General features: G+C 38.1%; 1 protein-coding gene across 1 annotated transcript in view; it reads left to right on the top strand.

Annotated features, from left to right (window-relative positions):
* The window catches only part of GPR107 (G protein-coupled receptor 107), an 88,728-nt gene extending 67,624 nt beyond the window's left edge, over window positions 1–21,104 (top strand). Inside the window, exons 16-18 of the mRNA XM_027869335.1 lie at window positions 375–458; window positions 1,651–1,772; window positions 18,078–21,104. Of these exons, the coding sequence (XP_027725136.1) occupies window positions 375–458; window positions 1,651–1,772; window positions 18,078–18,174 (303 nt within the window). The 3' untranslated portion in view covers window positions 18,175–21,104. The remainder of the gene's footprint in view (window positions 1–374; window positions 459–1,650; window positions 1,773–18,077) is intronic.
* The last annotated feature ends 1,607 nt before the right edge of the window (window positions 21,105–22,711 follow it).

Below are 22,711 nucleotides of genomic sequence, written 5' to 3'. Positions count from 1 at the left end.
AATGTATCTCTTGGGTCTGAAACCAAAGAAGGCATTATCTTTTGCTGAATAGAGAAAAGGAATATATTTGAATGAGATGGCAAAGGGGTCATTTTAGAGTTCAGATAGGCCAGACTCGGAATGTTTTGCGCTCTTCTCTAGTTGCACTTTTATGAACACTTGTATTGTCTAGAGATAATGAAGTTATCATTTCAAGTGTAACTGCCACAAAATCAATTCTTTTTTTTACCCTCTCACCCATTATTAACTGACATTATAAGTCTAAAGTGATATGCTCCAAATTTCTATAGTTTTAAATTCATTTAAGTAGAAGAGAATGATGACATGAATGCAATGTTGACTTTATTTATTTTACCTTTCCCTCTTTCCTGTAGATTGTCTGTTACATTTATTTCACAAGAATCATTGCAATTCTTCTTAAGCTTGCTGTTCCATTCCAGTGGAAATGGCTTTACCAGGTATGCAGTTGGCAGGAGGAAGTATATCAGACTTCTAAGTAATTTAGGTAAATCTGTGTAAAGTCATCCCCCAACTGCAAGAAGAAAATCAGTTATAGCTCTCACACTGTTATCTCATTACCTGAGGGTAAACTGCTAAGTCCTTCTTTTTCTAATTATCTTCAATTAAAAATCTTCTTTTGTCCATGAAGATGCTGGATCATATGGAAAATCTGAAAGTAATCGCAATATTGATTTTACTTTTCAGTTTATAAAGATTTTGGCTGGTGGGGGGAGGGGAGGGGAGAGACAGACCTTAGGCAGAGAAAGAAAACTTATGATGTGCCCTTTATAATTAAAGTGCCCCCCCATGTACTAAAATGATTTTTCCCCTTCATTTATGGATTTATTTATATACAGTAGTCTTGATCCCTTGCCCCCACCAGCTCTAGTATCTTTTTTTTTTTTTTAATTAAAAAAAAATTGGTAGGAATGTGAAGGCAGACCTGTGTTTCACCAATTTAGGGAACTCTTGGTATGAAAATTCCCTGTACCAGTGCACGACAGCAACTCCTATAACCTAGTCCTATGTATTTGCTTGAAGCTGAGAAGTTAATTGATTTATTATTGGTTAGACAGCACATAGCTAGTATGGGTCAAAAGCAAAACTTGAATTCAGGTCTTCTTGACTTTAGATCCAACTCTCTATTTACTGTTGCTGCACTGCCTCTCATAACATAAAGTAAAGTGTAATGTATAGGATAATTCCTAAGGGACCTTCTCCCTTTGAGAAGGCACTAGATTTAGTGTTAGGAAACCTGGGTTCAAAGCTTATTTCTGGCAGTATACCATCTATACACCCAAGTTACTAATCTCTATAGATTTTGGTTTCCTTGCCTGTGCAATCTGTGAAGATTAGGAATAAGTTAACTATTTGGAGCTGCCAAACAATTTCGAGGAAGATTTATTTTCCTTTAAAAAGTATACCTCAAGCTCTTATTCTAAATTCATCTTCTTGGAATAGTACTAAAAGTTGAGGATTTGGTGATACTGCCCCAATAAAACTGCTGTGACTAGTGAACTTTAAGTCTGATAGAACAGCATAGACTAACTGTGGGAGAGGGGATTATATATGTTACTTTGTTTACTTTAATTTCTGTTCCAAGTGTAGCCTTGGCTAATTACTTTATGGGGGGTGTCTTTCATTTTGCAGCTACTGGATGAAATGGCAACTCTGGTGTTCTTTGTTCTGACTGGCTATAAATTCCGCCCAGCATCTGATAATCCCTACCTGCAGTTGTCTCAGGAAGATGATGATTTGGAAATGGAGTCTGTGTAAGGAATCTGTATCCTCTTCTCTAAAAAAACCTTTGTTTTCATCTCAGTTCTCATTGGATGAAAATACCCCAGTGTGAACTGGGTAGGCCAGGTTAACCTGGTTAGGTGCTCCAGAGGTAAACTTACTCTGTATTTAACAGAAAGAAATACATATTCGGAGGAGCAGGTAGGTGACACAATAGATAGAGTACCTACCCTGGAGTCAGGAGGACCTGAGTTCAAATCCAGCCTCAGACACATGATACTCACTAACTGTGTGACTCCGGGCAAGTTACTTAACCCCGACTGTCTTGCCAAAAAAAAAAACAAAAACAAAAACCAACAACAACAACAAAAAACGAAAAGAAATAGATATTCAGACCCCAGTAGTTTGAAGTATCTGCCAAGCATTGCATAATTTTTTCAGGAAAAAATTAGAGATTACCACTCTTTTAAGAATGATTGACATGTTTAGGCTAGTAGTTCCTTTAGTAAAATGTAATGTGTTTCTGATGACAATTAGGACTGGAATGTACTTGAACGTTTTTGGTAAGTTCAAAACCATTGTGAATGGGTAGCAGTCCATTTCAGCTTCTGCCTTTAGGAGTTGGTGACTAAAAATTCAAAAGTCTGTTGTTTGTATTAAAAATCTTTCTTCTTTACAAATACCATTTGTCATCATGAAGTTAGGTCAACGTTCTTAGTTAATGCATTGGCATTAACTTCATACAACTGTTAAAGTGGACCTTTCTGTTTAACATAGCAAGTGGCTATAATGCTTTCATTTCAGAGTGGAAATAATTGTAATTCATAGAGGGATTCTGAACTGAATTTCAGTTTGTAACATTTTTAAAAAGGAAGAAATCCTTATCAGTCTTCAGGGAAGTAAAAGGTATAGAACTCAGAAGGTACATCAGATGGTGTGTAACCCATACTTGCATGATATATGCTGGATCTTAGTTGATTCGTGGATTTGTATTGGGGTTAGCCAGAAGGCAGCCATATTTATATTCCCTTTTATTTTACTTGTCAGATCAACAAGCATTTATTAAGTGCTTGCTATGTGCCAGAAGTTCTTTTCGTGCAATGTTGGAAGCATTTTGACATTTTGCACTTTAAGTGATGAGAAACAGCACATGCATGATTATATGTAATCCAGAGGATTATAATATGTGATGACTTCCTTTATATTTATTACCACTACCAGAAAAATAATTGAAAGGATGTGCTATACTCATGAGTCAGTAATACCATCGTCTTCAAAGAACAACTATTTTTCTCTCCCTTGATTCTAAATGAATCAATGATGAGGAGAAGCAAGTAAGACAGTAACAGGAAATATATTTGCAGAATTAGCAAAATGCTGGTAAGTGGCTTTCCTGTTAAGGACCCACAAACTGGAGTCAGTTTAATAAGCAGTAGCATCTGCAATCCACCATGCTGACAGAATTTCAATTAGACCTTATCTCTGTGGCAACATATGAAAGAAGAAACTATCATCTCTATAATATATTTTTAGGTTGCAACTTCAACTTAAATGTGAAAAAAAAAATTAGTGTATTGGAGTAAAGAGTTGGAAAATGGGATCATAGGGGCCACGTGATCTGTTACTCACTGAATAATAGTGCTGGAAGAAACATATACTGGTTATAAGTTTCTTAACTCATGTGTGATAAAATTTGGGTTTCTTGAGGACATCCTTGTATCTTTCAACATCTTGAGTTTGTTTCCCTTTGCCACTTTTTGGTGGGTAGAAGTGTAGATGAGATAATAGATACCTTAGGAGAATGTGTGAATGTTCATGTAATATGATGGTGAAAGGGCGTTAATGGTCAGAAAGCTAAACTGTGATTGGACAGAGAGGAAGGTTAGTGTGAGTTAATATGTTCTAGCAAATTCACAGATGATAATGAATAGAAAAAAGTCTGAGAAACATGAACTCAGGTGTATTTGAGTCATCATTTATATTCATGGTGTCTCAATTTACACTCCAGATAAAATGAGAGTAATAGTACTGGCCACCAGAGTTATTCTGCTAAATAATTTAAAATGATTTCTGTAAGCCATTCAGAAATTAATTATTTGACTACTCTTGACCATTCTTGGTGAATTTTTCCCTTTCAGTGCCCTAAGGTCTTTTTTGCTTGGGATTATTAGATATCTGGATTTGAATGTAGCATGTTCCAAGGGGTCAGCTCACCTGAGGAAGATAAGGCACACAGGAAGTTCTTTGAGCTTTGATGTAGTGATGTAATTTATTCCCTCCAACATAGGCTGCATTCTTTGCATTTAAGAAGTAAGGAAGGGAGCAGCTAGGTGGCGCAGTGGATAGAGCTCCAGCCTTGGAGTCAGGAGGATCTGAGTTCAAATTCTGCCTCAGACACATAACACTAGCTGTGTGACTCTGGGCAAGTCACTTAACCCTAATTGCTTCACAAAAACAAAAAAAAGAAGTTAAGTAAGAGTCTCTCCAGTATAAAAAAGATCCTTAATACTGTAACTGCACCTACTTGAGGGTGGGTGTTGTCACCAAGGAAACTACAAAGTGTATACATATACATATACATGCACTGACTGTTGTGGGGTGGGTGGGAGATTTTTGGTCCCAGATCACAGGCTTATAAAAATGAAGTCTGTGAATGAGAATAGCTGGCTGTCCCTAGACACACCTTTATAGTTTGCACTTAATGAGCCTGGAGAGCCTTAAATAAGAAAAGCATTTGGCTGATTCTCCCCCCCCCCCCAAAAATAAATAAGAATAGATTGTTCATGTGGGAAAGTTCTCACAGCGTTATTAAGAATTCCTTTGTTGAAAGAATTTTATAAATTTATTAGAGATGGCACAGCAGAAAAGGCCTGAATTCAGGTTCAGGTTATCAGTACAATCTCTGTTCATCTGAAAGAGACTGAAAAGGCTAAATACAAACTTTCTGTGAAGGAGAAGCAACACAGAACTATTATTTCCCTTTTCTGATTAGGGAAATGTCATTTCTAGATAAATTCTGTCTCAATATCCTAAAAGTAACTCAAGCCAGAAGCAGCCAGAGCTTCATCTTCTAGAATGGCTTGAAGTCAATTTAATTCAAGGAACACTTGTTAAGAACCTACCAGATGCAAAGCTCTGAGGATGCAAAGATTTTATAATGACCTCATCCCTACCTTTCAGACATTGATGTTCTCTTATAGACACAGGGAAGTATAAGACAAGATAGAATGTGGGGGGAGCAAAGGATGCAGGTGATCCTGAATGCTCTAAGAAAATTTGAGAAGGTAGAGAGCGCTTTCACCTGGAAAGAAAAAAGAAAGGGTTGTAAACGGAGGCAAAAGTCAGTTCCTGTGGCTGAGGTAATTGAGGGAATTAGAACACCGAATGGTTAGTGGGAATTGAGTGAACCGAGCTGACTCCATCTTGTGACTCCACAGTGCCAGGGCTGAGGAAGGCAAGTGGTCTTGGTTTGTTATGTGGTCAGCATGCAGTGCTTGGAAAATCAGTGTGCTTGGGAGTTTGAACCTATTTCTTCAGTCATTTCATCTTTTACTTGCCACATCACCTATGAATTTGCCAGGACATATCAAAAGGGAAGGAATGTATTTAAGGCATGAGAGAAGGTTCTGTGTAAATACATGGAAGCAAGAGATGACAGGGAACAGCTAACAGTCCATTTTGGCTAGAATGTAGAGCGCCCCCTAAAGTGAGGAGAACTAAAAACGCCAAAAAGTTCTTTCCTTTAGGAGTCAGGTTATTCTGAGGGAATAGAGCACTTGTATCATTTTATCAAAGCATGGTATCTTTTGCCAGTTGGTTATAATACTCCTTACCTCTTATGGCATTCCCCTCAAATGGGCAAATTGGTTTTAAGCAGTTTACTAGTTTTCTGTACTCACTAGTGGAAAATCATCTACGTGGGACTCTGAGCACCCCACAGATTATCAAAAACCTAGTATTTAGACTTGGCCTGAGCAGATTAGTACATATGAGGGCTTCACAGCATTTACTTTCTTGAGGTTCCTAGATAACCAGATTTGGATTTTTTTTGAAGTGGAAAGCCTTTCCAAGGGTTCAGCTTCTTTGGGACAAACAACATTCTGGAAGCCCTTTGAGCTCTGATTTGTTGAGTGCTCCCACTCCTTCTTTTCTTCTGACCTGAACTTCATTCACAGTTTTTGGAGGTTTTTCCTCTGATAACATTTTTCCTTTGTGGTTTCTCTCTTACCTCTTTTCTGAGATTTTGCTCTAAAAGTTCCTGTAACTGTCACATTGCTGTGACATAGTCTGTTGATATTATTTCTGATTAGCTATTTATGAGTATTTCAAAGGAAAGCCATTGGTCAGGAAAAGCTACATAGACACTTATTTCAGTCATGCCACTAGGTGGAAATCCTTTCTGTTCCCTGATTTCAGAGAGAGGAATCATTTGCCTTGTATGCAGTTATTGAACTACCAAACCAAATATGATTTCCCCCATGAGAATATATAATGATGGCATAATTATAAGTAACACTGATTTTCAGTCTTAGTCCCCTTTCCCTCTTACTTCAGTGTCTTTCTCTGGGCTGAGATTCAAAGATGCTTCTAATTTTCAGTAATGGAACTTGTCATTAAAAATTCAGTAAGTTAAAAAGTATTGAATGCAACTTTAATTACTAGACTCAGTAGCCTTTACATTTAGCATGCATATTCATGGTGATCTGGATTATTTCTGTCATCCTGTGACTAAGAGCAGTGGGGGAGGAAATGCTGAGTTTCCTTGCCCCAGCTGGGAAGTGGTCTCCTTAGAGTTCTGCTTCCAGGCTACCATTCTCAAGACTGTTAACCTCTTGCTGCCTGTTGATTTGATTTGTTGTGAGAAGTGGAAGCAGGGGAATTGAAGCCTGATTTTGTAATCTATTAACTATGCCATGTTACATTTAACCAGAGGACATTCTGTGTTTGGTTGTAGAAACAACCATGTTAATTACTTAGGCTGAAGCCTGTATTGGCTGTAACATAGAAAAATCCAGATTGCCAGACTGAGAATCAGGAGATCTAGATTCTAATCTTGGTTCTTCTATTAACATTTATGTGGCCTTGAGCAAGTTGCTTAACCATCTCTGGACCTTGTTTTTCTCAGTTGTAAAGTAGAGACACTAGGGAGTGATGATGGAGTAGATAACCTTCTGAAGCTGCTTCCTACACGGCAGTTCTGAGATATACACTAGGGATCTCTTCTTTAGATACCAGCTTTACAGTGACAGTTATTATGGCTTATCTATTAATTGAATCATTTGCACAATGGAAAGAGCACCAGGCTTGGAGTCAGAAATACCCGAGTTCAAATCTGGCCTCAGACACTACTAGCTGTGTAACCCTGGGCAAGTCACTTAACCCTGTTTGCCTCAGTTTCCTCATCTGTAAAATGAGCTGGAGAGGAAATGGCAAACCACTCTAGTATCTTTGCCAAGAAAACCTCAAATGGGGTTACAAAGAGTCAGATGTGACAACTGAACAACTTACTATGACAATTATGGCATATCTGTTAATTGCATCATTTACAAAGCTTTTTGCCCAGGTCACCATAAGTGCATTTCTTATTACATTGGAAAAGCAGGTGGGTCAGTTATATAATAAGAGTAAGAGGAATAACAGATGGCTATTGATGAGCTAACCCACAGATCCATTGAAGTATAGCTCTCTGTAGCATAGTCAGTTGATTCTTTGCCTATTTGGTTACTCTGTCATTTGCACCCAGACTAGAATGAGTGTGAAGAGAAGTGTGAAGCAGAGAAGTTGCTGAAACTTCCCAAGGTCCTTAGTGAGATCTTTGGAATGCTAGTGTGATCTTGCCTTACTCCTCCTTGCTGATGTCATCTATTTGTTTTAACCATGCAGATGTACTGCGGTTTGCAGCTAGCATCTAGAGAATCCTTTGGAGACCCACTTGGAGTAAAATAACAGCGAGTCATATTTAACTCACTTTAGGCTACAAAATTCTATTCTCACAACCTTGTGAGGTTGGTAATGATTAGAAAGGGCTAATTGTGGTCAGTTTCTTGAAGGTTTGCTGGTAAAATAGGATAGTGTGAATTACAGTGTGAATGCTACAGCATTCCCATGGCTGATTTTTAACATCTATTTCATTTTTTTTATAACTTTATTAATTTATTTGGATTTATCAGCAGTCACTTCCATAAGTTTTTGAGTTTTAAATTTTTCTCCCTCTCCTTCCCCACCTCCCTCCACAAGACAGCACAAAATTTGATATAGGCTATACATATACATTCCTATTAAACATATTTTCACATTAGTGATGTTGTAAAGAAGAATTAGAACCAATAGGAGGAACCATCAGAAAGAGGAAACAAAACACAACAGAAGAAAAAAAATATCAAATAGTATGCTTTGATCGGCATTCAAACTCCATAGTTCTTTCTTTGGATGTGGACAGCATTTTCCATCATAAGGCCTTTTGGAGATGTCTTAGATCCTTGCATTGCTGAGAGTGGTTAAGTTTATCAATATTAGTAATTGTATAACGTGACTGTTACTGTGTACAATGTTCTGCTGGTTCTGCTCACTTCACTTAGCATCAGACCATACAAGTCTTTCCAGGTTTTTCTGAAGTCTGCCTGCTCATCATTTCTTATAGGACAATAGTATTCCACTACATTCATATACCACAACTTGCTCAGCCATTCTCCAGTTGATGGGCATCCTCTCAATTTCCAGTTCTTTGCCACCTCAAAAAGAACTGCTGTAAATATTTTTGTACATGTGGGTCCTTTTCCCATTTTTATGATCTCTTTGGGATACAGCCCTAGAAGCGGTATTGCTGGGTCAAAGGGTATGCACATTTTTATAGCCCTTTGGGCAGAGTTCCAAATTGTTCTCCAAAATGGTTGGATCAGTTCACAACTCCACCAACAATGCATAGTGTTTCAGTTTTTCCACATCCTCTCCAGCCTTTATCATTTTCCTGTTTTGTCATGTTGGCCAATCTGATAGGTGTAACATCTATTTCATTTTGACAGAGTAGGTTATCCTAAGATTGTAAGGGCAGAGGGGAGAGAAGGTAGAAAAGAAGAAAAAATTTTCCATATGTAGCACCAGAAACTTGGCAAACAGAGTTTGGAATTTGCACTGTTTATTTATATGTCAGCATGTGTTGATCTTCTCTTTCGTTTTTAAACTTAGCTACTTTGTTTTTCAACCAGGTTATCGTAACCTAAGAAAAGTTCAGTCTTCAGTAGGGAAAACTTTAGATTGCAGTTTGTTTCTGAGTTAAGTACCTGAAGGCAAGTGAAAAAAGTATACTAGATAGCAAAAGGTTTGTTGTGTGTTATTTGGCGATATGATTGTAACATTTCCCAGTATCCCAGTTAGGATGTTAAGCAGAAGCAACGTTGTATGATGTATTGTGTTGCTGTCAGAAAAATTGTGTGAACTTTTGCTGAACAAGGTCGGGCCATTACATGTGAGCCAACAGAGAGGACATGATAATAGGTTACATCAGTGGAATTTTTTTCTGTGCTTCAGAAAGATGACCGTGACCTACAGGCCCGCATTCATTATTACTAGCTTCTACAGTAAGACTTTCAGTTACTTTGTTACAACAAAGGTAGAATTAATATAGGGAGAATAAAGATTCCTTTGTAGGATACTTTTGCCCTTTCTCCTCTAAAAGATAAAGTAGTCTGGGACTGTCAAGACCTCTGGAGAAGTAATTCTCTCCCCTTTCAAAATTTTTACCCAAAATAGTGATGACTACAGCCCAGGGTTAGTAGCCAAACAGAGCTTCTCTGTTCCAGGTAACTGGCCTCTGCAAACTCTTTCAAGGCATCTTCCCTCAGCTGGGCCCACAGATTTTGTTAGTTCGACCAACACTGTTTAAGAATCTCTGGGGAGAGGGGCAGTTAGGTGGCACAGTAGATAGAGCACCACCCTGAATTCAGGAGGACCTGAGTTCAAATCTGGCCTCAGACACATAACACTTACTAGCTGTGTGACCCTGGCAAGTTGGTTAACCCCATTGCCTAACAAAAAAAAAAATCTTTGGGGAGCAAGATAAGCTCAAAATGGGTACATTATGTAGACATAAAAGGTGATATCATAAGCCAGTTAGGGGAGTATGGAGAAAATTACCTGTATGATTTATGGATAAGAGTTCATGACCAAACAAGAGATAAGCTCACAGGAGGTAAAATGAGTAAAAAAGTTTTTGCACAGACAACACCAATGAAGCCAAAATTAGAAGGAAAGTAAGAATCTGGGAGAAAAATTTTATAGCAAATTTCTCTGATGAAGGTCTCATTTCTCAAATGTATGGAGAACTGAGCCAGTTTTATAAAAATAAAAGTCATTCTCTAATTGATAAATGGTTAAAGGATATGAACAGGCAATTTTCAGAAGAATAAATTAAAACTATCAATAGTCACATGAAAAAATGCTCCGACTCACTAAGAATTAGAGAAATGAAAATTAAAATAACTTCGAGGTACCATCTTATACTTAACAGATTGTCTAAGATGACAGAAAAGGAAAATGATAAATGCTAGAAAGAATATGAAAAAATAGGGACAGTAATGCACTGTTGGTAGAATTATGAACCAGTCCAATTTGAAGAACAATTTGGAACTTTGTCCAGTATAAAACTGTACATATCCTTTGACTCAGTAATATTGCGACTAGGTCTGAATTCCAAAGAAAACGGAAAATGACCCATATATACAAAAGTATTCATAGCAACTGTTTTTGTAATGTCAAGGAATTGGAAATTGGGGGAATGCTCATCAAATGGGGAAATGGCTGACCAAGTTGTGGTATGTGATTGCGATGGAATACTATTGTGCTATAGGAAATGACAAGCAAGATAGTTTCAGAAAAACTTAGAAAGATTTATATAAGCTGATATAAAGTGAAATGAACAGAACCAGAAGAATATTGTATTTATATTGAGATGATGATCAATGTGAAATGTTAGGCCCTCTGATCAATATAGTAATCTAAAACAATTCCAAAGTACTCATGATGAAAAATCCATCTCCAGAGAGAGAATTGATGAGCTCTGAGTGCAGATCAAAGCTTTTTTTCCCCCTCTTTTTTCCATTTCTTTGCTTTTGTCTTTTTTTTTTTTTTGTAACATGGTTAATATGAAAATGTTTTGCATGGCTTCATATGTATAATCGACATTGTATTAATTACCTTCTCAATGAGTGGGAGGGGGTTGGAGGAAGAGAATTTGGAACTGAAAATAAATCTTTTTTTTTTTAATTTAAAGATAAAATTTTAAAAAAAGGAATCTTTGTAGAGAAAAAAGCCAACTCCTAGAACATTAAAAAGGCTTGTGATACAATAGGCATAATAGTCTGGGAGAGCAGTATTTAAGAAATACAGTTGCAAGAAGGTGAGCCCAGATGGCGAAATAGCAGGAAGAAATTTAGCAAGTCCCTACCCCCTAACTCCTCCAGTCATCTAGAAAAGGAACCAAACAACATCCTGATCAGGAAATCCAAGAAAAAAAAATAACCATAATTTTTTCAGCCCAGCTCAGCATAAAGAGAGATTTGTGGAGAGTGAGTATGGCATCTGGCAGAAACTTAACACGTGGAGCACAAGAAAGGCAGTGGACCAAGGCGAGAAGAGGCCCCGGATCTGGCATAGAGGATCCTAAACTTTCTTAGGGTACAGGAACAAGTGCTAACAGCTCTGTCCCTCGGTACCCAGGTCCAGAGAGGACTGAGAAAGGGACTCGCTCCTAGCAGTGACATTCTGGGGTGAAGAGTGCTCAGTGTAAACAAGCAGTAGCCAGCTGTGTGGCTCCAGTCTGAAGCTTGCAGAAGAATAACCAGGGCGGAAATCCCAGACCAAAGGGAAATCTAAAATTCTATCACTCTGAACCAACAGAACTTTTCAGTTGGTGGATAATGGCTGTATCTAGCAGTCGTCTACTGGAACTTGAAACAGGGGAAGCTCTCAAGTTTGTGTCTCAAAACCAGACCCAGGTCAGGAACTTGGAAAGCTCAGACCTGTCGGACAGTAATCCAACTTTGCCCTAGATCTCACAATTTTGAGAACACTGAAGTTTTCTGGTTCCCAGCTAAAGCTATCACTGAGATCCTAAATTACAAACTATTAGTACCTTGCTATTTAGTACCTTAAGAAAGCAGCACGGGACCAGCCCAGCTATTCCTTCCAGAAGTCCAAAGAGTATGACCCTAACATCAAGTTCAAAATCAGGAAGTAGACTGGAAGAATAAGCAAACAATTAAGAAAAAAAATCTCCCCCTTAAAATACTATTATGCTGACAGGGATGCTTAAAGCACAAACCTAGAAGAAGAAAATTTCTCTAAAACATCGAAAGCAAAGCCTCAAAAAAAAAAAAAGCTTGGGTAGATTCAACTAGAATTTCTGGAAGAAGTGAAGCAAGAATTGTTTTAGTTTTTTGCTTGTTTGTTTTTAAAGACTTCAAAATTTTTCTAAATGCAGCTGGTGTGGTAGGGGAAAAAATTGAAAAGAAATGAGAACAGTGGAAAGGGACTTAGCAGTTTAACAAAAGAGATGCAAAATGTTGCCCAAGCACTAACTTCCTGAAAATTAGAAGTGTCCAAATAGGAGCCAAAGATTCTATGAGAAAACAAAGAAATGTTAAAGCAAAGCGAAAAGACTGGGGAAAAAATAGAAGAAAATAAAAGGTATTTCATAGCAAAAACATGAAAGTAGAAAATAGATCAAGAAAAGATAATTTACGATTCACTGAACTACCTGAGAGTCATGACCACAAAAAGAGCTTAGACATCATATTTCAAGAAATCATTAAAAAAAAAAACCTGCCCAGATCTCTGAGGAACCAGAGGGCAAAGTGAAAATAGAATACACTGGTCACCTCCTGAAAGAAACCACAGAATGAAAACTTCCAGGAACATGGTAGCCAAAACCCAGAACTTCCAAGTCAAAGAAAAAGTACTTACAAGCATAAAAAAGAATTCAAGTACTGGATGTTACCTAGCAAAAATTAATATAACCCTTCAGAAGGGAAAAAGGATTCTTAATGAAATAGAGAACTTAGAAGCATTCCAAATGAAAAAACCAGAGTTACATAGAAACTTTGAACTGCAAGAGTTAAGAGAAACATAAAAAGGTAAACATGAGAGAACAGTCATCAGGGACTACATATAGATAAAGTGTTTACATTCTAATATGAAGAGATAATATAATATATGTGTCCCCTCTGAACCTTATCATTATGGGAAATTATAGAGGAAATCTAATTAGAGGGGCCTGGGAGTGATTTTGTTGTGTCTTGATGATCTTCAAAGAATAAGTGGAAAAGGAGAAGTAGAAAAGAATATAAAAAAAAATCATATTACATAATTAAAGTGTGCAAGTAGATGATTGTACAAACAAAGAGGATGGGATGCGAGTGGATGAAACTTGAACTTCACTCATCTTAACTGGTCACAGGAAAGAACACACACACGCACACATACACAACCCACACACACATACACACTCCCCCCACAAACACACACATACACACACCCCAAACACACACACACACACACCCCACACACACATACACACACACACACACACACAGAAATATATTTAACGCTACAGGGAAACAGAAGAGGAGAGGGAAGAAAAACAAGAGGGAATAAGAGAGATAAGGTAGGTTAAAGGAGGGACTAGTACTAAGCAAAACAAATTCTAACAGAACATATGCAAAAATATAGCTGCTTTTATTGCAGTGGAGAATTTAAAATTAAAAGAGTGAAAATGCTGAACAAGTTATGGCTGATAAATGCTGTTTATAGAATGCTATTTTGTTGTAAGAAATGATGAAGGAGATGGTTTCAGAAAAACCTGGAAAGACTTATATGAATTGATGCAAAGTGAAATGAGCAGAACCAGAACAATTTACACAATAACAACAATATTGCAAAGACAAACAGTTTTGAAAGAATTAGGAACTCTGATCAACCACAGTTCCAAAGGACTAACGATAAAACATCCTAACCACTTCCTGATAGAGAAGTAAAAGACTCAATGCAAAATGTGACTTTATTTTTCTCAGACATAGCAAACGCAAGAGTTTGTTTTGCTCAACTGTACACATCTGTAGCAGAGGTTTTGTTTATTTTGCTTTCTCAATTTGGGGTGTGGGGAGGAAGCAGATTTTTGCTGACTAAATTTAATTTTTAAAAGAAATATAGCAGCAGGGGCAGTTAGATGGTGCAGTGGATAAAACTCCAGCCTTGGAGTCAGGAGGACCTGAATTCAAATCTGGCCTCAGGCACTTTGCACTAACTAACTGTGTGACCCTGGGCAAGACACTTAACCCTGATTGCCTCACCAAAAAAACAAAACAAAACAAAAAAAAGAAAGAAATATAGCAGTATGGATGAAAAGGGGAAAAGACTGACTGTCTTTCTCTTCCTACTAATTTTTAAAAAATTTTACTGAACTTTACCTGTGTAAAAGTCATAGGTAGCAATACCTCCTTATTGAATTACTGTTCTTAGGTAAAATAAGTTTATATAGTACTTGGTCACCTGAAGTGAAGTTAGTTACACAAAAAGAATTTATTAACCTGGTCATTTGACTTCCTATACAAAAAGCTCCTGTTTGTCAGTGGGTGAACACTAATTGCCTTGATGCTACTGTAGAGATTGCATTATGGTATATGCAGTCTATACCATTTCAGCATATTTTTAGTTTCTCCAAATCCGTGCTTTTCAACTAGACTGTTCATGTTCTGCTTCACTGAGTCCCAAAACTTTTCATCTACTATAACTATATTAGCCATCTGGGTTGGTGAGCTCTACTTTTTATGGCCCTTAGCTTCTTTAGCAGACTTAGTTGCATTTGTATTATTTTATTAGTATTATTATTGTACATAAAAAACTGCTACTTTTAGGTCCTCCTCCTCTGCTAAATTCAAGGTTCTTATTGATGCCAAATCAGTTTTCATTCTTATCTGTAGTATCAGACTTTTATTTATGGAGGTCAGCTGCTGCCATATTCAAGATCATAAAGTAAAAGAAGACAACAGGAATCATAGCAATGAACCTGACTTCATCCTGTCAGTCTGTAAGAAAAATCTTTGTACTTTTTGGCACAGTTGACAGTCTGGATTGGAAGCAAACTTATCACAACAGAGAATTGTTTCACACTTAGATTGAGACGGTGAAATGAAGACTGTCTGATCCAGGGACTAGAAGGATTTTCTATACTGCATGTGTTATAGTACTCCTAATACTAAGAATCACTATACCTTCACCATTCAAACTAAATGGTTTTCCTATCTATCTTTAAAGCAGTAAACCTTTTCTTTCAAAGTATTGTTCTAGGTACAAGTTGATCACAGGATTATTATTGCCATGTAGGCTGACAGTATAAATATTTCAGGGTCTGTAAGGTATAATTGTTCAGGAATGCAAAATTAGGAGATGAGACTCCATTTCTTGTGCAGAAATCTGGACCTTGTCTGACCTTGACATAGTACTATTTAGAAGCTTTTTTTTTCTCCTAAAATAGGCATTTACTCAAATGGCGTAGTAAGAACTGTAGTCTTAGAGCCTTTTCCCCAAAAAGCCTGAAGCACATTTGTTGTTTGTTGTTCAGTAGTTTTCAGTCATGTCCAGCTCCTCCTGACCCTATTTGGGGTTTTCTTGGGAAACACCAAAATGTTTTGCCATTTTCTTCTTCAACTCATTTTATAGATGAGGAAACTGAGGCAAACAGAGTTAAGTGACTTGCCCAAGGTCACACAGCCAGTAGTGTCTGGGACCAGATTTGAACTCAGGAAGATGAGTCTTCCTGACTCCAGGCCAGATACTTTATCTATTGTGCCATACTGTCCCATAAATATACTCAGTATTTGTTGAGAAGAGTGGGCACAAACTTGAAAGTATAATAATATCCAGACATGTAGGACCATATGTATATGTACGGGGTAAAACAACTTATATCTCCAAAACTGCAAGGCTTTGATGTTTGTTCTTTCTCTGGACAATCCCCACGAAATTCAGTGAGGCATAGGGCATAGGTGTCAGTGTTAGTGCCAGACAGAGCTTGCTTCTTGTAGTGTTTCCATTGAACATATCTATAGGCTTCAAGGCAGGGCCAGGCAAGTCATTTGACTTCTGGCTGTCCCTTCACAAGGGCCAGTGGGTCTGTTGGTCTACTGGACTCCTTGGGTTCTCACTTAGATTAATAGCTATAATTTCCACTACTTTTAGCCTCAGGCCCAGCTGAGTACTAGTTTGCTTTTCTAGGAAAGCACAGAGCACAATAGTCTAGGATTGGTCGAATTCTCTCTAATTCTGCTCCTTTAGGGCCTCACTTATATTTGCTACCTCCCTATCAACTGCTCTTCCTGGTCACACCTGGGTTACATTGATGAGGGACCTCAACTTAACTTATGATGAACATCTAGTACATTTTTTTTAATTTTAGTATTTTTCAATGAGCAAAAATTGATTTTGTCTCCCTTCTACCTGCACCATTGAAAAAAAAGAGAAAGAAAACCCTTGAAACAAATATGCATAATCAAGCAAAACAAATTCCTTCATTGGGCATGTTCCATAAATATCCATCTCATTCTATGTCTTGAATCTGGAGGTGGGCAGCATGCTTCTTCATTGGTGCTGTGGAATCAAGCTGGTCATTGCATTAATCAGAGTTCTTACAGCTTTCAAAATTGTAGGTTTTTACAGTATTGGGTTAACATGGCACAATAGTGTTCCATTGTATTCATATACCAAAATTTTTTCAACCGTTCCTCAATTGATGGATGCCCATTTAGTTTCTGCTTCTTTGCTACTACAGAAAAAGCTGCAATAAATATTTTTGTACATGAGTCCTTCTCTTCTTTTTCTAACTTCTTTGGGCATATAGACCTAGTAGTGATATCACTTGGTCAAAGGGTATGCATAATTTAATAACTTTTTGGTCATACTTCCAAATTACTTTCCAGAATATCAATACCAATTCACAGTTCCACCAGTAGTGTATTAATGTGCCTGAAACTGGCAGCTTTTTTGCAAGAGCCAAAATATTTTTCTAAACTGTATAATAGAAGTTGGTGGATTGTCGGTCCTGACCCAGTGAAGGACTCATTGGAATACTTTAGTATCTTTTCCTTATCATAGTCTCCCACTTCCTTATGTGTCTTGATTATGTAGCATTTTCTTTTAGGTTCTTAAACGTGCCTATTAAATCAGTCCCTAAGCATTTATTAAGTAAGTGCCTTATAGAGGCTGGGCCCTGTGCTTGGCACTTGGGATACAAATACAAAAAATAAAACAGTTCCCGCTCTGAAATTATCTTACATTCCAATGATGGAGACAAAAAATATGTATATATATCTATACATAATAAATATAAAGAGAATACATGCAAAAGAGCAGTTAAATACAAGATAATTAGGGAGAGGGGGGCACTGACAGGGATCAGGAAAGTCTTCCTGTAGAAGGTGTTGCTTGAGCTGCTTCTTGAAAAGAGAGACTCTTGGGGCAGCTAGGTGGCGCAGTGGATGGAGCACCGGCCCTGAATTCAGGAGGACCTGAGTTCAAATGCGGCCTCAGACACATGACACTAGCGGTGTGACCCTAGGCAAGTCACTTAACTCCATTGCCTAGTCAAAAAAAAAAAGAAAGAAAAGAGAGACTCTTATGAAGCAAAGGTGAGGAGGGGGTGCATTTCAGGCACATGAGACAGCCCCTCAAAGGCCAGCAGATCGTTTGGAGAGTTGTATTGTGGAACAGAGAAAAAGCCAGTTTAGTGCATCTTGGAGCAAGGGATGGGAGTTGGGTCCAGCAAGGCCAGAAAAGTAGATTTGGGGTCAGATTGTGATGGGCTTTAAAAGTTAAATAGAGGAGCTTTTTTATTTTATCTTAGGGGCAATAGGGAGCTGACAGAGGAGTGAGACGGTCAGATGTGTCCTTAAAGACGAGGACTTTGGTAGCTGTATGGATGATAGACTGGAATGAGGAGGAATTCAGGCAGGGACACCACATAGGCTGCTGCACTAATATATAGGAGAGAGATGGTAAAGGCCTGTTCTAAAAGTGGTGTCCATGTGAATAATGAGAAGGGATCAAATTTGAGAGATAGTATGAAGGTAGAAATAGTGAGATTTGGCACCTCACTGGGTATGCTGGACCAGGGAAAGTAAGGAATTTGAGGATAACAACTAGATTATGAATCTAGAACATTTACCTAATCCACGTGCTTGTTACTTTCAAAAATGTACATGTAGAAGAGCTGGGGGGAGAAAGAAAGAGAGACTATCGAAAGAAGCCATTGCCTGAAGTTTTCTTAACTGCATACTTCTTTTTTTTAGGGTGACAACTTCAGGAGTGATGGAGAATATGAAGAAAGTCAAGAAGGTGACAAATGGATCTGTGGATCCCCAGAGTGAATGGGAGAGCACAGCATGATGGAGCAAACTTTGAGAAGAGCACTTTGAAAAAAACTTTTAATTTATTAATGGTACTGTCAGTGAACAGGAGCGGCCTACACCTCCCAACATTGATCCAACAAAAGAGTGTGACTGGGAGCAAAATGTCACAGAAACCTAATTTCTTCCTCTGTACTTTAAGGAAACTGGATCTTTTGCTGCCCACAAGAAAGTTTGAACTTTCCTCAAGGTGGGAATGATGTGTGGGGAACACAAAGGAGGAGAAAATGAGGATTTCATTTGTTTTAAATTTTTATATGCACATACCTTCCCCCCCCTTTTTTGTTAATGACTGGGTATTTGGAAATGTATTTGATTCTGTTCTAGAGTGTATTATACCAGTGGAAAGAGTGTGTGTGTGTGTGTGTGTGTGTGTGAGAGAGAGAGAGACAGAGATGTTTGTGATACAAATCATTGAACATGAAAGCTATATTGGACAAGGGAAACAAAAGTTAAATGAAAAGACTCAATTACTCTGGTGTTCTGGCAAGAACTTATAAAGGATAAAAGTTAAATGGTGTGGGAATGGTATAAGGAAGATAATAAAATTGTTATTTTATAGAGCAAAATAGGCATCACTTGGGTAGGAACACAATTGCATCTTTAAAGCATGTATCACAGACCCAGGAGTCCTGGGCATGGTCCTGAGGGCTGCCATTGATTCCAAATATGGCTGTGGACAGGTCCTCTAAGTCACCTCATTTGCAAAACAGGATAATGCATTAGTAAAGTGCTTTACCATCCTAGGACTGTGATGCCATGCTCAAGATGAAGGATTACCCTCTTCCTCTGTGATGCAGTCCAAGGAGGAGAATGTGATTTTCCTTATTAAGAGGGGATCTGCTTGGAACTTGCCACACTGTAGCTGTCTGTTTTACCTCAGGAATGAGAGAGAAAGTCATAGGCCTAAAATTTTTTGAATCAATTTTTCTACAGTTTCCCCTAGACAGTTCTCTGTGCCCCATAAAGCACTAATTCCTTTCTCTCTTCTCTCGGGAGCAATATTTCTTTTTCTTTGTGGCACAAAAATTCGAAAGGTGTGGCTCATCAGGTCATGAGCCATGTGGTTAAACTGTGGAAATATCAGTGGGAAGGGGTATGAGGAAGAATCATACACATATAAGTAACTGTAAGTGAGTGAAAATTTATTCTTGAACACTATTGAAGAGAAAGGGAAATTTGGTGGTGGTGTGGATTGTATGGGTAAGAAGACTATTAAGAGGGATGTGTCTGTGTAAACCTAAAGCTCTTCCTGAGTGCTAGGTATTAAACAGAGACCCTCTGGTCCCTAACCTGGAGGAGGTTATCTTTCAGTGAAGAAATGTGGTGCCATTAAATGGAGCTATCAGTGGAATCTTTCTCTTAGGGGCTCTCTGATAGTGGATTTTTTTTTTTTAATTGAGACTAGAGGAAATCACCTTCCAAGAATGCTCTTGATGATAAGTAAGTGAGTAGCCACCTAAAAATAAAAGTATTTTAACTCATGGCAGTTTTTTGGAAAATGTGATGTAGGGAATAGTTTCTGCATTTTAACCAGATGCTTAGGAACTCCTGGTGGCAACTTACAGGTTTCAAAGGAGGCTGCATTCATAAATGGTTCTTAATTTGAGTAATGTTGCTATGAAGGAGTCCATTAATGAACCCATGAAAGAGTATTTGCTTGTCTCTAGCTGCTCTGGCACACCTGTGGATTAGAATCTTGAATCTTCTTATATTTGCCATTCGCTGCTATTACCTTCATGGAGCAGGCTGCCTCGTCCTGAACAATGGAGATGAGAGCTTTGGAAAGTTAATCATTGAATTTGGAAGAACACTGAGAATTGTGTTTGCAAAGTATAAACAGCTTGTCTAGGCATAGGAAATGAAAAGATTTCTGATCTGGGCAAGCATGTTTTCTCAAATCTTTTTCTTCCCCTAACTACTTTTCTCTACAGAGGTGGTAATGGAGGAGCATATATATTAATGCCTGAGAAAGGTAGATGAAAGAACATGTTAAAATGAGCATCTATCAACCAGTTGATGAAATGTAATATATTTCCACTCGTTCATTCTTCTCTGCATGATACTCCCTGAATAAAGAATCATCTCTTTGATCTTTGAAACATCTGAGTATAGAGCAAGAATCATCTGGAGTGCTGATTGCTAGCCATGTGTCCGCCAGGTCCTTTATGAAAGGGTTTTCCATAAGGAAGAGGTAGAAAAGATGTCTTGAATATTTAGATGTATGCCTTCTCATTCAGTCAGTTCTTGAAAGATCACTTTAGATTGAGTGGCAGAGAGAAAGAATGGAAATGACTATTTAGTCTTTTTGTTCTCTTCCTTTCCCTGCCCCCCCCCTTTTTCTGTACCAAAATAGCATAGATGGTTGACTCCAAGACTTCTAAAGCTCTCCTTTCACATCTTACTTCATGGGGTAGGTCACCTGAAACATAATTGGGTACTTCATCCAGAGTGACTCATGTGCTATTTCTTCTACAAGCAGTTACGTAACTGAAGGTGCGATAATAGTCCCTACTATAAAGGGCTTGGGGGAGGGGGTGTCCTTAATATTTATATACATGATTTTAAAAATTAAAATATGAGTGAGAGACTGTGTGTGTGAGTACATGGGTATATATACTCTGTCAATGCAGCATTAATACTTTATGTTGTACTGTACCAGTAACACTATTGCTACTACTGTTGCTAGCAGTAGCAGGGCCTTTTGGGTATAATTAGCATGTGGACATTGGTCTCAGGTTTCTCTTTGGTAAAAACCATTTATTGCCACTCCGTATATACTTCCAGGCTTACTCACAGATCTGACTTTCTGTGATTTTGTAGCTGAGCAATGACCCCTCTGGAACATGAAATGGACAAATAAAATGTGTTAGCTTTAAAAAAAAAAATAAAAGCCGGACTGATCCACAACTATTGGAACAAAGAAATTGTTTTCTCATCACCAAATGTTCTAGCAAAAGATGTTCATCAGTGGACCTTATGGGCTTTGTTATACTGGTGAATTAGGAAAATGGCAGGCCTAGGACATGGGTAGGGACAAAATACTTATAAATCTCCTCCCTTCTTGCTAAAATTCAAAAGATGGATTCCATCGTCTTTTATAAATAAATCCATTTTCCTTCCCAATACCAAAGCTGTTACTTTTAGCTTGTTCTACCATGAATAAATGATTGGTTGATGCTGTAAACTAAACAGATTTGCCCAACAGTTCCACCAAATTCAAAACCTCCCCCTTTTCCAGTGTGATTTTAAGTGTTCATTTGAGCTAAGAGTAAATCCTTCAGGTTTTTCAGAGGGTAGCCCCTTCCTACCCCATGCCTGGGATGCTCTTCTTCCTCAGAGCTCAACTCAGCTGGTGCATCCTACACAAAGCTTGTAATCCCTGTCCAGCCCTGCCAAACGTCCCCCCTCCCCCCCAAAAAGTATTACATTTTGTGAACAAGGCTGTGAAATTTCAGGGAATCTAGGATCCCTTATTTTTTCTTTTTTTTTTTTTTCATTTCAATAGACTGTGCCTCTATTGCGAGAAAATTATTTCCTGGACGACATGAACAGGAAATACTCTTTTAATGCTAGCTGTCCACTCTGGCCAAGTACTCAGTCCCGCTCCTGAGACTTTTGGTGCTTGAAAATTTTGAGTTGCAGTCATTTTTTCCTGCTGAATAAGACCCTGAGGAAGTCAATACTGACAGATTGGAAATTCATCCTCCTTGTGTTTACACCTGCCCTGGTGTAAGCATTGTTTCTTGGGCCATAACCTTGGTGAATTTGGTATCAGTTTATCAAGCTGTCCTAGTGAACTAAGACTAAACATAACACTACCCAAAATTCTCTTTTCCATTCCATTTTATTTAAGCTAGCATGTGACTGGAAGGGAAGTGTTGTTGAATTTTCCCCTCTAGAGTTATTAGATAATAAGACTGTCATGATCTCGTCTGTTGTTCTTTAACCTGACCTTTTCTCCCTCCTCTCTCCTTCCTCCTATTGATTGCCCTGTTCCACTTTGACAGAGACTGGGAGAGTATTGTTAAGATTTTGGTGCATTGCAGCATTTGTTCAGTGCCAGCTGTGTGAAAGATGTATTTCCTAAGCTAGCAGACTCTTCATTGAAAGAGTACATATTAATGATGCTTCATATTATTACCCTATGGGATGTACCTCCCTAAAATAATATGCCCTGTCTCCTTTAAAAAATAAATTAGTATCATGGCTCCAGGGATGATGTACAGTATTCCCAATTATGAAAGGTTTTCTGGCCATCTTCCTCCATCTACAAAATATTCTCATTGAGAAAATGATCCTGAGTTAATAGGCAGGCTTTGAGGGCTGCTGGCCCCATTCCATGCACAATTGGGAAAAAAAAAAGTTGCCTTATTCTCTCCTGCCAAGCTGTTGAATTTCAAAAACACAGATTTTGGCAAAATCTGCACTGATATTCCAAATGTCGTGCCCCTCCCAAATGTCTTAGGACAATGCCTAATCCAAGAACTGTGGTTTAGAGTACATGAGTCCAATGT

Source organism: Vombatus ursinus, unplaced genomic scaffold (genome assembly GCF_900497805.2).
Source record: "Vombatus ursinus unplaced genomic scaffold, bare-nosed wombat genome assembly UNPS02014793.1, whole genome shotgun sequence".
Classification (NCBI taxonomy): Eukaryota; Metazoa; Chordata; class Mammalia; order Diprotodontia; family Vombatidae; genus Vombatus; species Vombatus ursinus.
The sequence above is the reverse complement of the archived record's forward strand: the minus strand, read 5'-3'. Positions and strand labels throughout refer to the sequence as shown.